Source organism: Schistocerca gregaria, chromosome 6 (genome assembly GCF_023897955.1).
Source record: "Schistocerca gregaria isolate iqSchGreg1 chromosome 6, iqSchGreg1.2, whole genome shotgun sequence".
NCBI classification, from domain to species: domain Eukaryota; kingdom Metazoa; phylum Arthropoda; class Insecta; order Orthoptera; family Acrididae; genus Schistocerca; species Schistocerca gregaria.
In genome coordinates this window covers 193,272,586-193,287,915 of record NC_064925.1, presented here as the reverse complement: position 1 = coordinate 193,287,915, position 15,330 = coordinate 193,272,586, and the positions used below count along the sequence as shown (strand labels likewise).

Below are 15,330 nucleotides of genomic sequence, written 5' to 3'. Positions count from 1 at the left end.
GTCGTTGGGAGACAATTGCAGAAATACTGAACCCTGCTGCCTCTATAGCCGTCCATAATTGCCAAAGATCTGCCGCTGCAGGATTTGTGCACGAACAGGCCTCTCGATTACGTCCCATAAATACTCGATGTTATCGCCCGCCATCTAGATGGCCAAATCATTCGCTCGCATTGTCTAGAACGTTCTTTAAAGCAGTCGCGAACAGTTGTGGCCCGATGACAAAGCGCGTTGTCATCCATTAACATTCCATCGTTGTTGGAGAACATGTCGTCCATGAATGGTTGCATATGGTCTCCAAGTATCCGAACATCTCGAGGACCCAATCCACTCTATGTATACATAGTCCACACCAGCTTGCATAGTGCCTTGTCGACAATTCGGGTCCACAGTTTCGTGGGGTCTGCAACACACTCGAACTCTGCCATCAGCGATTACCAACTGCAATCGAGACTTATCTGAGCAGGCCACTGTTTTCCAGTCGTCTAGGCTCCACCGAATATGGTTACAAGCGCAGGAGAGGCCCTTGCAGGCGATATCGTGCTGTTAGCAAAGGCACTGGAGTCTACCGTCTGCTGCCATAATCCATTAACGCCTAATAACGCCGCCCTATCCTAAAGGATACAGTCGTCGTACGTCTCACATTGATTTCTGCAGTTTTTATTGCAGTGTTGCTTGTCTGTTAGCACTGACACCTAGCAAACACCGCTGCTCTCGGCCGTTAAGTGAAGGCCGTCGGCCACTGCATTGTTCATGGTGAGATGTAATGCCTGAAATTTCGTACTCTCGGCACACTGTTTGCACTGTGGATCGCGGAATGCTGAATTGGTTCAAATGGCTCTGAGCACTATGGGACTCAACTGCTGTGGTCATTAGTCCCCTAGAACTTAGAACTACTTAAACCTGACTAACCTAAGGACATCACACACATCCATGCCCGAGGCAGGATTCGAACCTGCCACCGTAGCAGTCGCACGGTTCCGGACTGCGCGCCTAGAACCGCGAGACCACCGCAGCCGGCAATGCTGAATTTCCTAACGATATCCGAAATGGAATGTCCCATGCATCTAGCTTTAACTACCATTCCTCGTTAAAAGTCAGTTACTTCTTGTCATGTTGCCGTAATCACGTCGGAATCCTTTTCACATGGATCACCTGAGATCAAATGACAGCTCCGTCAACACACTGCGCTTTAATAACCATGTGTACAAAGTGTTACCGCAATACTTATATGTGCATATCCATATCCCATAACTTCTGTCAGCTCATTGTATGGTAGAGAAACGAGGACTGGGAGAAAACCGGAATAGAACAGATTTGAACCATTTTGAGATATGGTGCTACAGAAGCATGTTTGAAGTCGGGTGGACTGATAATATTAGAAATGAGGAGGTTATCCGCAGAATCGGCGAGAAACGGAACTTAAGGAAAACACTGACAGGAAGGAGGGGAAATCTGTTAAAACTTCAGAAAAGAAATTCCATGGTATTAGAGGAAGCAGTAGAGAGTAAAAATTGTAGGGGAAGATAGATTTTGGAATCTATCCAAAAAATAATTAAGGATGTAGGGTGCAAGTCCTACTCTGAGATAGAGTCGTTGGAAGAAGAATTCGCGGTGGGCGACATAAAACTTTCAGAGGAACATTCTTCATTAGCTATGCAGTCTACGTTCCAACTGTTTAATGTGTGTTTTGCTTCTGCAGAAAACCCCTCTACTAATATTACCATGACAAATTTGCATTCGATGTTAACAAAGTTCTCTTTTTCAGAAATGCTTTCCTTGCTATTGCCAGTTTCCGTTTTATTCCTGTCTACATCGGCCATCGTCAGTTATCTTGTTGTCTAAATAACAATACTCATTTACTATTTCTAGTATCTCATAATATAATCCTAAGAGCATGCCCGATTTAGTTCCACTACATTCCAGTGACCTTGCTTACTTGCCTTGATATTCGTCTTATAATCTCAAATCAGTACAGCAGCCACTAGATTTTCCAAGTCCTTTGTCATCTTCTAAAAGATTACAATGTCTTCGGCGAGCCTCAGAGCTTCAATTATCTGACCTAATTTTTGTTTTGTTTCCTTTACTGTTTGCTTAAAGTACATATTGAATAACATCGCTGATACGCTGCACCCTTGTCCTACTCCCTTCCCAAGTATTGCTTGCCTTTCATGACTTTCGATTCTTTACTATTGAAAATTTTATTAAACACCTTTATTTCTCCAAAATCGCAATATGGAGATGATTGCTAGTTTCAAGCACTTATGCGGTCATCTTCAGACCATGATACACATATTCAGTGTCTAAATCAAGAGAACAGACTTTAGAAACCGCACTTTTGTATTCTGATCTGAAGACGACCGTTTAAGCGGTTGAAACTAGTAATCACTGTTCCCTATTTTGCGGTCTTGGGCAAATTTTTGATAAAATCTGCAACTGTCAAGTTTCCACTTTCAGATAATTTTCTTTCTGTTCTTATAACTGCAATTAAGTTTCTGTACAAATTGTAGATAAATTTTCTGTCCCTGTGTTTTTCCCCCACTACTTTCGGAATTGTTAATAAATTAAAGGTTAACTTTGTTACAAAGTGAAATAAGAAACTAATCTTCCAGTTTTTCGAATACCTGGCTGCTCGAAGTCCGTCTGCACATGTAAGGCACTCAAAATTAAACCTATTGTCGGGATAGCCGATACAGATACCCGAACGGGTAATTTGCGTCAGTCGCTCGATTTAGTCATGATTATAACACTGACGCAATTGGCAGCTGTAAAGATATGAGTTATGTAAATTTTTGGAATGAGATGGCAACCCAGGGTTTCTTGGCGATTAGCCAAAATGACGATAGCTTAAGTTATGTGTTTGCGTACCAACATTGACACGAAGAATATTTTTTCTGAGATTCTGCCATGCTGTCCAATTATTTATCGATGATTCAATTGCCTCTGAATAGTCCAGTTAATTTTTAGCGCTCGCTGTTGTTCTTGATGATTTGCGCTTGCAAAATTGGACGACTGCTGAATAACCAATGACACTGGAAATTTTATGTAAAATGTCTCCAGACAGCCGACGTTATACAGTGTATTATGGTTCTGTACTACAATCGACGAAAACGGAAACCTTATAGAATCACTTTGTTGTCCGTCTCTCTGTCTGTTGTTTGGACCTCTTTCTATCAAGAACGGGTAGCGTATTGAGTTACAGTTTATGCCAAATACTAAGATCTAAGATTCCACGGCAGCGTAAACGAGTTTAAGCTTCTAAGTCATTGCTATCGAAAGATACGGGCATTTAAATCAAATATTTTCATATTCGCACAGCTGCAGATGAACTGTCTACAGATATAATTAAGTTTGTACGGAACCCTCAGAGCGCAAGTATTACACACACTTATCCGTTTTTTAATGTATTTTAACTTCTTTTGAAGGTTCTCCTCACATTCTATCTCAAAACTAGTTAAGTGTTAAGTAAATGGTATAATAGTGTCAGTTTCAGATATATCAATATTGTATAAAATCTCCAAAATATAATCAGTGACGTGACACAATTCCAGTGTCGTCTTCACGATGTTTTAGATTCTAAAAGTACAGCGTCGTAAGGAGTCTCCAGTTTTGGCCTGTGATCTGCGCTATAAGCATTTTACGACAATACTTGTAGAGATTAAAACGAAAAGCATGGGTCGCATGCGATACATAATTGATGTATGAACAGTTCACCTCCTTACTGTTATGTATAGCACGCGCACCGCGTTTTTCATTTTAAATCATCCAAGCATTTTCATAGCTGTTAAAAATTCACAAGCACAAATTTACAGGACTATCTGTTTGGGGTTAGGAATTGTATGGGACTAGAAGAAATAATTTTATACTTTTTAGTCCGTTGTTGTAATCATTTGTTCGTCTGTACGTGTACCTCATCTGCAAATTTCCGTCCCATCCGGAAAATTCCCTCGTCGTGCGTCTATCTCAGTGTCTATTAGGACGGTTAATATTTTTAAAAATATTGGGAGTCCGATACATCGATATTTAAATGATATCGTTATCGGGCCTCGATATAGCGAAAAAAATACCGATATATCACTGGAAAAATTACGGCTTACCAGGCAATAAAAATATTGTCTCCACATTGTAAATATACTGCCAGCTTTAGAGCTGAGTTTTTAAATATTGGTTTATTAGTCGATATTCTGTATACCAACAAGTTACCAGCCTGCTTACCCTCCTTAGAGCAAGAACTGAAACGGAAACGATGCACGTTTACGCTTGGCAGTAACCACTTTTCTACCAATGGTAACTGCGTGTAAGTGGCACAATAAAAGGTATCCAAGGTGTACATGATTTGGTTTCGTCATTCGAATTTGTCTGTAACACCTCATATCAACTTCTCTGGTATTTTTTTTTTTTTTTCAAACGCCAGTGAACCAGAGGTTGTAGAGTCAAAATTGCGTGGTGAAGTTTAACGTTTGCAGTTTCTGTTGGTAGCACTGAGCGCCGATTGCAACATTTCCCCCTCACACGTCTCCGCCCAACACAAAGACCAATCTTGTCATTTGGATATTTATTCTGAAGAGTGGTCATTTGAAGAAATAGCACACTAATTGCAAAAATTGTTATTTAACGAAACTGGTGTGCTACTTCTTCACATGGGAAATGTTATTATTCTGTTCACACCGCCACCCCCATTGCAATCGGACTACTTCCTTGTGTCAATTATACTTGTATCACACAGTCAAAGAGAGAGATTGGAAGTCATAAAAGCACAAAAAGTAAGAAAGACTACTTCAAACAGTGAAAGTAATATTATGTTCTTCTGAAATTTCAAATATTTGCCGAAAATTTCGAAACAAAATATAATATAATATAAGAATATCAGCACTCGATATTGCCATTTCTATATCGGTATATCGCTGGAAAATATAACGACAATATATAACCGTCAACAATTATTTGATAAACGAAGAGGGGTCAAAAAACAATTATAAATAAATACTTTAATATAAAGATAATCCAAAAGAATTTGAAAAATCATATCGTCGATAAATACCGACATTATTTTGGAGAAATATCGATATATCGAGATATTTTTATTTTTATACATCCTTAGTCTCCACAGCAACAACTGCTTAAACATGAATAATAACACTAAACCTGAAACACAATTATAACACAAGAAATGAGTCATCTATATAATATGGGAATGCACTTTTTACTGTTGAGCACAGCTGGATATGTCCAATAATTTTTAAGTTCAGACAAAGTAATCAACAGACACGCGAACTTCTAATTTAACCAGTGACGGTCCAGATCCAGGATCGAAAAGGAGGATAGGAAATACTTGCGCTGTTTCGTGACGTCTAGTCTCTTGTGGTTCCATCGCTCGCTGGTACACAATTTCCGTATCCAGCGGAGCTTGTTCGTGCGGACTGTTTCGTACCACCGTGCAGCTATCGCATAAATGTGGAAGAGAGAAGCCAAACCATTGCTCAGAAACCGATTAATTCTATTGAAGAGAAATACGAAGAGGCGTTTGCGGATCACTTGCCGAAATAAAATATCTAATAAAAAACTATAAACTATCGCAGCAGTGCCCGGAAAAATGCCATTATAACTTCGTACCTCTAATCAGTTTTTCTGTTAACCATATCAGCATTCCGCCCCATATGTTGCTTTTCGCATATTACATCCTTATCAGTATGTTATCGCCTTATTTTAGCGCTACCGCTAATATCTCCTGAGGCGTATTTCACGCCCGCAGCTCGTGGTCGTGAGGTAGCGTTCTCGCTTCCCACGCCCGGGTTCCCGGGTTCGATTCCCGGCGGGGTCAGGGATTTTCTCTGCCTCGTGATGGCTGGGTGTTGTGTGATGTCCTTAGATTAATTAGGTTTAAGTAGTTCTAAGGTCTAGGGGACTGATGACCATAGATGTTAAGTCCCATAGTGCTCAGAGCCATTTGAGCTTATTTCACAGCGAGGGGGCGTTGTCAGGTGGCTTGCTGAACTGAGACAATCGAGGACAATATTTCAACTGGGAAAAAGAGTAAGTGGTGGCAAGCATTACCTTAACCGGGAATCAGGTGCGCATATCCTCGTAGAAACATTAACGCCTCTTGATTTTTATTATTTGCCTAGATTTGCTTCTCTGTGTTACCAAGGGAATATATGTTTCTTGCTAGCATTTTGCCCGTGGCTTCGCCCCCTTACAAATATGTCACATATGTTTCACACATATGTATTTCACATACAATTAATATATTTCACACATACAGGGCTATTCAACAAGAAGGAACATATTTCAAACATTCATTGTTTCCAAACTACAAAAGATAGAAACACAATTGCAACATTCCTGGAAAGAGAAAAGTTTAAATTTTTATGCATTCAGTGTGAGTACCATGTGTTATACGACATATACCAAAACGGTGGCTCATTTCTGTGCCGCCAGTGTGGTAGCGGTGAACCTTAGTCGATGCGCTACGCCCGCTTGCTGGAAACCCTATTAATTTTAGCGGCGCAGGAGGTACACATAATTTTCTCGGAAATTAGGGGCCATCGCATAATAATCCGCTAGCCAGGTACTCAAGACAGGTCCCTCTGAAACAGCGTTTCCCAACCTTTGCCGGCCGCGGTGGTCTCGCGGTTCTAGGCGCGCAGTCCGGAACCGCGCGACTGCTACGGTCGCAGGTTCGAATCCTGCCTCGGGCATGGATGTGTGTGATGTCCTTAGGTTAGTTAGGTTGAAGTAGTTCTAAGTTCTAGGGGACTGATGACCACAGTAGTTAAGTCCCATAGTGCTCAGAGCCATTTGAACCATTTTGAACCCAACCTTTCTTACTGTTAGACCACTACCCCTGCGTGGAATCAGATATTATCTAATACCTCCTCCCCCTTACACCACTCTCACCCCTCAATCGCTTCCCCCTGCCTTCATCAACTTAAACGCATAACTAAACTTCAGAATGAAAAAGAATAATCTTTGAAAACCTTCGTTTATAAAATGACGAAAGATAAATGATATTTATTGTGTGTGTGTGTGTGTGTGTGTGTGTGTGTGTGTGTGTGTGTGTGTGAGTGTGTGCGTGTGCGCTCGCAGTGAACGGTGAGGCAATTTCCGGTGAATAGCGGGTGCTGCCTACAACTCAGTCGCGAAAGCTAACTATCCACAGTGAGGGTAGACACTTGTTGTAAATCGTGCTCAGTCTGCTCTACTCGTCTCCCTAACGCCATTTGTTTCACCCACACCACGCATCCCCATTTAAAATCCACCCAGTTAAAACGTGGGCACTATAAGCTGCGGTTTGTAAATCACTTGACTGCAGAACTCCTTACTTCTGAAGTGGCAGACCCCGAGACTCCAGGCTATTAACGTTTTGGGTCTGACCATTCTAATAACATTGTGTACAGCACTACAGTCTTGTGCTGCCAATTAGTTCATATATCTGTTTCAAAGTAAGTAACGAAGCTATTTCTGGTCTATTGCAGGAACTATCAACAACTTGCAGAAGCAAATTTCGTGAGATGTATAGCGTTTGTTACGTATGTCTTACATCTACTTTCATAAATATACAGCTCAAACTACGTGTGTAATCGATAGTCTATGTGAGGTGCTTTGCGTGTCATGCATTAATGCTAGTAATTGAAGGAAACGTAATTATTGATAACTTATACAATCAGTATTACACTGTTATAAAATTGTGATAATTAAAATTATGTTTTAAAAGTAATTTAGTTTCATGACTGAAAAACAATCACAAACTTTGGTTCTTTGACCCCGTAGAAAATCTCATTTTGCTCCTCAGGGATAAATTATCCCAGGTTTGGAACCAGTGCTACGACATGCACTATGTAATCAAAAGTATCCGGACACCTGGCTGAAAATGACTTGAAAGTTCGTCGCGTCCTCCATCGGTAATGCTGGAATTCAGTATGATGTTGGCCCATCCTTAGTCATGAAAGCTTCCACTCTCACAGGCATACGTTCAGTCAGGTGCTGGAAGGTTTCTTGGGGAATAGCAGCTCATTCTTTACGGAGTGCTCACAGAGGAGAGATATCGATGTCAGTTGGTGAGGCCTGCCACAAAGTCGGCGTTCCAAAACATCCCAAAGGTGTTCTACAGGATTCAGGTAAGGACTCTGAGCAAGCCAGTCCATTACAGGGATGTTATTGTCGTGTAACCACTCCGCCACAGGCCGTGCATTATGAACAGGTGCTCGATCGTTTTGAAAGATGCAGTCGTCATTTCCGAATTGCTCTTCAACAGTGAGAAGGAAGAAGGTGCTTAAAACATCAGGTTAGGCCTATGCTATGGTAGTGCCACGCAAAACAACAACGGGTGCAAGCCTTCCAGCCGGCCGCGGTGGTCATGCGGTTCTAGGCGCTCAGTCCGGAACCGCGCGACTGCTACGGTCGCAGGTTCGAATCCTGCCTCGGTCATGGATGTGTGTGATGTCGTTATGTTAGTTACGTTCAAGTAGTTCTAAGTTCTAGGGGACTGATGACCACAGATGTTAAGTCCCATAGTGCTCAGAGCCATTTGAACTTTTTTTTTTTTTTTTTTTTTTTTTTTGCATGCCCTCCATGATAAACACGACCACACTATAACACCACCGCCTCTGAATTCTGCTGTTGGCACTACACAAGGTGGCAGATGACGCTCACCGGGCATTGGTTGGTTCAAATGGCTCTGAGCACTATGCGACTCAACATCTGAGGTCATCAGTCGCCTAGAACTTAGAACTAATTAAACCTAACTACCCTAAGGACACCACACACATCCATGCCCGCGGCAGGATTCGAACCTGCGACCGTAGCAGTCGCGCGGTTCCGGACTGCGCGCCTAGAACCGCTAGACCACCGCGGCCGGCTCACCGGGCATTCGCCATATCCACACCCTGCCATTGTGTACCGTGATTCGTCACTGCACACAACGTTTTTCCACCGTTCAATCGTTCAATGTTTACGCTCCTTACACCAAGCGAGGCTTCGTTTGGCATTTACCGGCGTGATATGTGGCTTATGAACAGCCGCTCCACCATGAATTTAAAGTTTTCTCACCTCCTGCCTAACTGCCATAGTACTTGACTGGCTCCTGATGCAGTTTGGAATTCCTGTGTGATGGTCTGGATAGATTTCCGCTTATTACACATTACGACCCTCTTCAACTGTCGGCGGTCTCTGTCAGTCAACAGACATGGTCGTCCTGTACGCTTTTGTGCTGTATGTGTCCTTTCACGTTTCCACTTCACTATCACATCTAAAACAGTGGACCTAGGGATCTTTAGGAGTGTGGAAATCTCGCTTACAGACGTATGACACAAGTACACCCAATCACCTGACCACGTTCGAAGTCCTTGAGTTTCGCGGAGCAGCCCATTCTGTTCTCTCACGATGTCTAATGACTACTGAGGTAGCTGATATGGAATACCTGGCAGTAGGTGGCAGAATAATGCACCTAATTATTTTTGGGAGTGTCCGGATACTTTTGGTCACATAGTGTAACCGAGATCATCAAAATCCGTGATTAACAGGTGTGATGGTCCGATTGTCAGCACAGAATACTGTAACTGAGGAATTAACCGTATTTTCAAAAAAAAAAAAGAGCTGAAATAGTTTATATTATTCAGCACCTAAATGTGTCCTAGACAAAATGTTTACAAATACTTCTCAAAAGAAAAGCTCATGTCTCATAACTAGAAAAAAGTACCGGTGCGCATTTCTTCGTGTAATTCTAAGATCGTCCACTAGAGTGAAAGACTGAGCAGGTACACTATCCTCAGTGACGACACTCTCCCCAAAAGTTGATGGCGAATATGAAGTCATTTAAAGAAATATGCAAGGCTGTCGCCCCACAATGAATACAGACGTGTAACTTAAGCGTGAATTCCTAAGTAGTCATTTAGAAGTAGGCGAGTGTAACACTCTGGTGGCGTGCTCCATTGCAGGTGTCGCGCAGACGCCAGTTGCTGCTGGCCCGGGAGAAACGGCGCCGTCGCCGCCGGCGTCGACGACGACGGTGACAACGACAACGACGACGTACCTGGTGACGGACTCGTGGCGGCATGTGAAGAAGCTGGCCATCACGACGCCGGGCGCCGCCGTGGCCGGGGGCGGCGCTGCCGCGGGGGCGGCGGCCGGGGGCGGCGCGGGGGCGGACTCGTCGGCGCTGATGCTGACGCCGCCCAGCCGCGAGTCCAGCTCGGAGTCCGTCTTCACGGACCCGCTCACCCCGCAGGGCTTCGCCGAGACGTACAGCGCGCAGGTGGGTGGCCCTTTGCTGTCTCGGTGGCAAACCTCCGCCTAAAGGCGGTATTCCATATTAACAAGCAGAGTTGTGAAACTGCCGCTGGCTACCCTAGATGAACCAAAACATTATGACCACCTGCTCAATAGTGCGTTGTTCCATTTTTCAAACAGAATACGTCAGAGATTCTGCTTGACATGGATTCTGAGACGTCCGCTAAACCCGACGCGCAGAATAGGTGATTAGGATTGTGGAATGGGCCAAATAACGTGTCGGTCAGTTTCACTTCAAAATTTTAATTTATTGTGAAGAACTGGAAGCCAGTGCAGTGAGCGCTCAGCAACGATCTACTCTCTTCTGCAAAAGGAAGTCAGTACCAAGACTAAGTTATCTGTACACCATTCAATCTTTCGACCAACTTTGTTGTATGGGAGCGAAAGCTGGATGGATTCAGGTTACCTTACCAATAAGGTTGAGGCTGCGGACATGAAAGTAGCTAGGATGATTGCAGGTACTAGTAGATGAGAACAATGGCAGGAGGGTGTCTACAATGAGGAAATCAAAGAAAAACTGGGAATGAACTCTATAGATATAGCAGTCAGGGCGAACAGGCTTAGATGATGAGGTCATGTTACACGCATGGGAGAAGCAAGGTTACCTAATAGACTCATGGGTTCAGAAGTAGAGGGTAGGAGGAGTCGGGGTAGACTAATGAGAAGGTACCTGGATTCGGTTAAGAATGATTTTGAAGTAATAGGTTTAACATCAGAAGAGGCACCAATGTTAGCACTGAATAGGGGATCATGGAGGAATTTTATGAGGGGGAGTATGCTCCAGACTAAAGGCCGAAAGGCATAATCAGTCTTAAATGATGATGATCATGATGATGATGATCATGATGATGATGTAATTTAGTAACACTTCTACACCAAAACAGCACATAGCCGAACCTCTACAACTACGAGTTTCAAAATCCAATTCTTTCACAGCTGAAGGCCTCCAAACAAGAAATCTTAAAAAGCAACCATATAAATTTCAAGTGACTGAAGACAAGCAGTTAAAATTGCAAATAACATAATTAAAATACATGTATATATGTATCACAGCTAGACGGAAAGCCTCAAGGCAAAAGTGGATAGAACAATAAGGTAGAAGGCCGCACTGTTTTCGCTTAAGGGAAAATTTTGAGAATAAGGCTTTAAGCGGCTGAATGACCACATTTGATTTTCCAAAAATTCAAAAATACCTTAACCTTTAACTTTCAATGGCCGAACGCACACTAAATGAAAAAGCGACGCAACGACAATAACTACATTTAAGAATAAGGTTTTAAGTGGCTGAAGGCCCACCGTTGATTTACAAAAATTGATTTACACAGAACACAATAAAAAAAATCTTTCTTTTAACGCATTGGCTATAATACACTCCTGGAAATTGAAATAAGAACACCGTGAATTCATGGTCTCGGGAAGGGGAAACTTTATTGACACATTCCTGGGGTCAGATACATCACATGATCACACTGACAGAACCACAGGCACATAGACACAGGCAACAGAGCATGCACAATGTCGGCACTAGTACAGTGTGTATCCACCTTTCGCAGCAATGCAGGCTGCTATTCTCCCATGAAGACGATCGTAGAGATGCTGGACGTAGTCCTGTGGAACGACTTGCCATGCCATTTCCACCTGGCGCCTCAGTTGGACCAGCGTTCGTGCTGGACGTGCAGACCGCGTGAGACGACGCTTCATCCAGTCCCAAACATGCTCAATGGGAGACAGATCCGGAGATCTGGCTGGCCAGGGTAGTTGACTTACACCTTCTAGAGCACGTTGGGTGGCACGGGATACATACGGACGTGCATTGTCCTGTTGGAACAGCAAGTTCCCTTGCCGGTCTAGGAATGGTAGAACGATGGGTTCGATGACGGTTTGGATGTACCGTGCACTATTCAGTGTCCCCTCGACGATCACCAGAGGTGTACGGCCAGTGTAGGAGATCGCTCCCCAAACCATGATGCCGGGTGCTGGCCCTGTGTGCCTCGGTCGTATGCAGTCCTGATTGTGGCGCTCACCTGCACGGCGCCAAACACGCATACGACCATCATTGGCACCAAGGCAGAAGCGACTCTCATCGCTGAAGACGACACGTCTCCAATCGTCCCTAATTTGCTGGGAAGTGGCGGTGCGGTCTCCTACGGCACTGCGTAGGATCCTACGGTCTTGGCGTGCATCCGTGCGTCGCTGCGGTCCGGTCCCAGGTCGACGGGCACGTGCACCTTCCGCCGACCACTGGCGACAACATCGATGTACTGTGGAGACCTCACGCCCCACGTGTTGAGCAATTCGGCGGTACGTCCACCCGGCCTCCCGCATGCCCACTATACGCCCTCGCTCAAAGTCCGTCAACTGCACACACGGTTTACGTCCACGCTGTCGCGGCATGCTACCAGTGTTAAAGACTGCGATGGAGCTCCGTATGCCACGGCAAACTGGCTGACACTGACGGCGGCGGTGCACAAATGCTGCGCAGCTAGCGCCATTCGACGGCCAACACCGCGGTTCCTGGTGTGTCCGCTGTGCAGTGTCCGGAGCAAGTATGGTGGGTCTGACACACCGGTGTCAGTGTGTTCTTTTTTCCATTTCTAGGAGTGTAGATTACCAACAGACCATTGAACACCCACGAAAAGAACAGTATAAACAACGGCACTGGACACCTCCAGGGGGGATGAGGGCTGCCCTCGAATCATTGACGTTCACTTAGGTGACACGGGTGGTGTGTCCAACTACACTTGATCCGTTGGTAAACCAGCGAAGAGACAGTCACGGACCGACCGACCAAACGACTTCCTACCCAGCAATCGGTACATAAAAACTCAAAGACCAACTGTTACGGACGTGATTATCCACAATGAAATATGTATCAAGCTGTCAAATTTACACACCATGTTGGACAGCGAGAACCGCCAGCGGACCCAGCCGACTGCTCCGCGCGCAGACTTGCTTGCTGATTAGCTACAACCGACCGACTCCCTGCCAGTATGCCGACAACATTTAAAACAAGTTGTCAGTGGAAATGACACCAACTACACACACAGTTTAGCACACATGAACGAAGACTTGAACGACACTCAGCAGTGGCTGTGCAATCGCGGAGACAAATCGGGAGTCGATACACACGCACACCCAACCCATAAGCGATCGGTGAGACAATTCACGTCGTCCAGTAGGATGACCGACCGACGATCCACGAAGACCGTCTCTGGCTCAAGTAATGCGTGGCGACAACAGTCGGGCGAGCCATGGGTATCCAGGCCTTACTGCTGCTGCAGCCTTGTTCCAACTCCACGACTGGCAGATCCGAACTGCCCTTCTGACACGTTCCAACTGATTCCACGACAGACGACAATCGGGAAGTAATAGCAGTGCAGCAAAGATAACGCGTGAGGACTATATCGATAGGCGCTGCTGCTGCCGGCGACGGGCAGACAAGCAGCGACTCAGTGGCAACAGAAATTGAAACCAACATAACGAGGTGGCAACACGAAAAAACAGGATGTAAAGTAAGAGATGGCGCGAGGGCGAGCCACGCACGGCTCAGATTCTAAAAGTGTTTTACAGGATCTCAGAAGTGTGTGGCACCAGATGTCAACCCACAGGTCAAGCAATTCCCGCAAATTGCGGGATGATGGTTTACGTGAACGCAGCTGGCGCCTGATATGTGTTCCAGTGGGTGCAGATCACGCACATTTGCTGGCCAAGACATCAATCTGAGTTAACTATAATGTCCCACAAACCAGTGTAGCACGATTCTGATCTTGGAACGTGGACAATTACCTAGCTGGAAGACGTCATCGCCGTAGGGGCAGACTTCAAGTATGAAGCGATGTAGGTGGTCCTTAATTGCGTTCACGAAGTTCACTGCTGTGATGACACCTTCGATTACCACAACAGATCCTATGGAAGCCCAGCTCGATGTACCCCGTAGCGTAATGCTGCTGTCAACGGCCTGCATCTGCGACGCAGTGTGTATTTCGTGCAGCCATTCGCCTGGATGATTGAATGTGAGGACCCAGCCATCGACCTGGTGTAAAAAGAAATGATATTCGACGGGCGACCCGTTTCTATTGATCCTCAATGAAAACTCAGTGATGTAGTGCCCACTGCAATCGTAACTGACGATGTGGTTGGGCCAGCACAGGAAAGCGTAGGGTACGTGTGATGTGGAGCTCCATGTTCAACAACGGCATTGAACGGTTTTCTCCGGAGCAATTGTCCCTGCTTCAGCATTGTGTTCTGTCGTCAGATCTGCCAAAGATCACTCCTGCGTTACAAAGTGTTGAGTTCTCCGGTCTCTACGTTTTGCGATAAGACGTAGTGGTCCAGTGCCATATGGCCTATTCGTTATTTCACCATCCTTCAACCAGTTTCCATAGGTACGCCAAGAGGCGACCAGTTCCACCGTTTCAGAGATTCTCGTTTTCAGTCGCAGAACGCCACGACAAAGCGCCCCTTGTCAGAACCGCTTATATCAGTGGATTTCCGTATTTGCTGCTCGTATCTTCTCTATAATGACTCCCCATTTGTCTCTCTTGCGCTTACTGTCTTTCCTTCTATGTGTCAGCCTCGATAGCTGAGTGTAGATCGCATTATCAACTGGAGGTGGACCAGGGAGAAAACTGCTCAAATAACCAGAACTTCAGCAAACAATGTACCGACAAACATTTTCTTCAGACCAGAGGATAGTTACTACCCTCAGGCAAAAAATAACGCAGTGATTTGGTTAATGGGCAAATATACAAGTTATGTTTTTAACAATATTGGGAGCGATGAACATATTGAATACAAGATGTTTATGGAAAATGAATTCGAGAAAATACTTTAATATCAGAATCACAATAAGAAATATGGTAACATGCTCCGAATTGTCTTCAACAGAATGGGTATAGGTTAGGAACTGGATTCCTAGTAGAGAGGCAATGGGTTGGGTCAAGTTCACCCCATACCTCAACTTCAAGTCACACATGAAAAACAAATCAGTAGTACAGTAGATAAAAGAATATGACGGCAAACATCTGGTGTCTGATATAAAGGAAG

General features: G+C 44.6%; 1 protein-coding gene across 4 annotated transcripts in view; it reads left to right on the top strand.

The window, feature by feature from the left end:
* LOC126278176 (protein cappuccino-like) overlaps positions 1 to 15,330 on the top strand; it is a 350,827-nt gene that overhangs the window by 93,198 nt on the left and 242,299 nt on the right. For all 4 annotated transcript variants that reach the window (XM_049978073.1, XM_049978075.1, XM_049978076.1 and 1 more), the window contains exon 2: positions 9,933 to 10,249. In XM_049978073.1, coding sequence (XP_049834030.1) covers positions 9,933 to 10,249 — 317 coding nt within the window. The remainder of the gene's footprint in view (positions 1 to 9,932; positions 10,250 to 15,330) is intronic.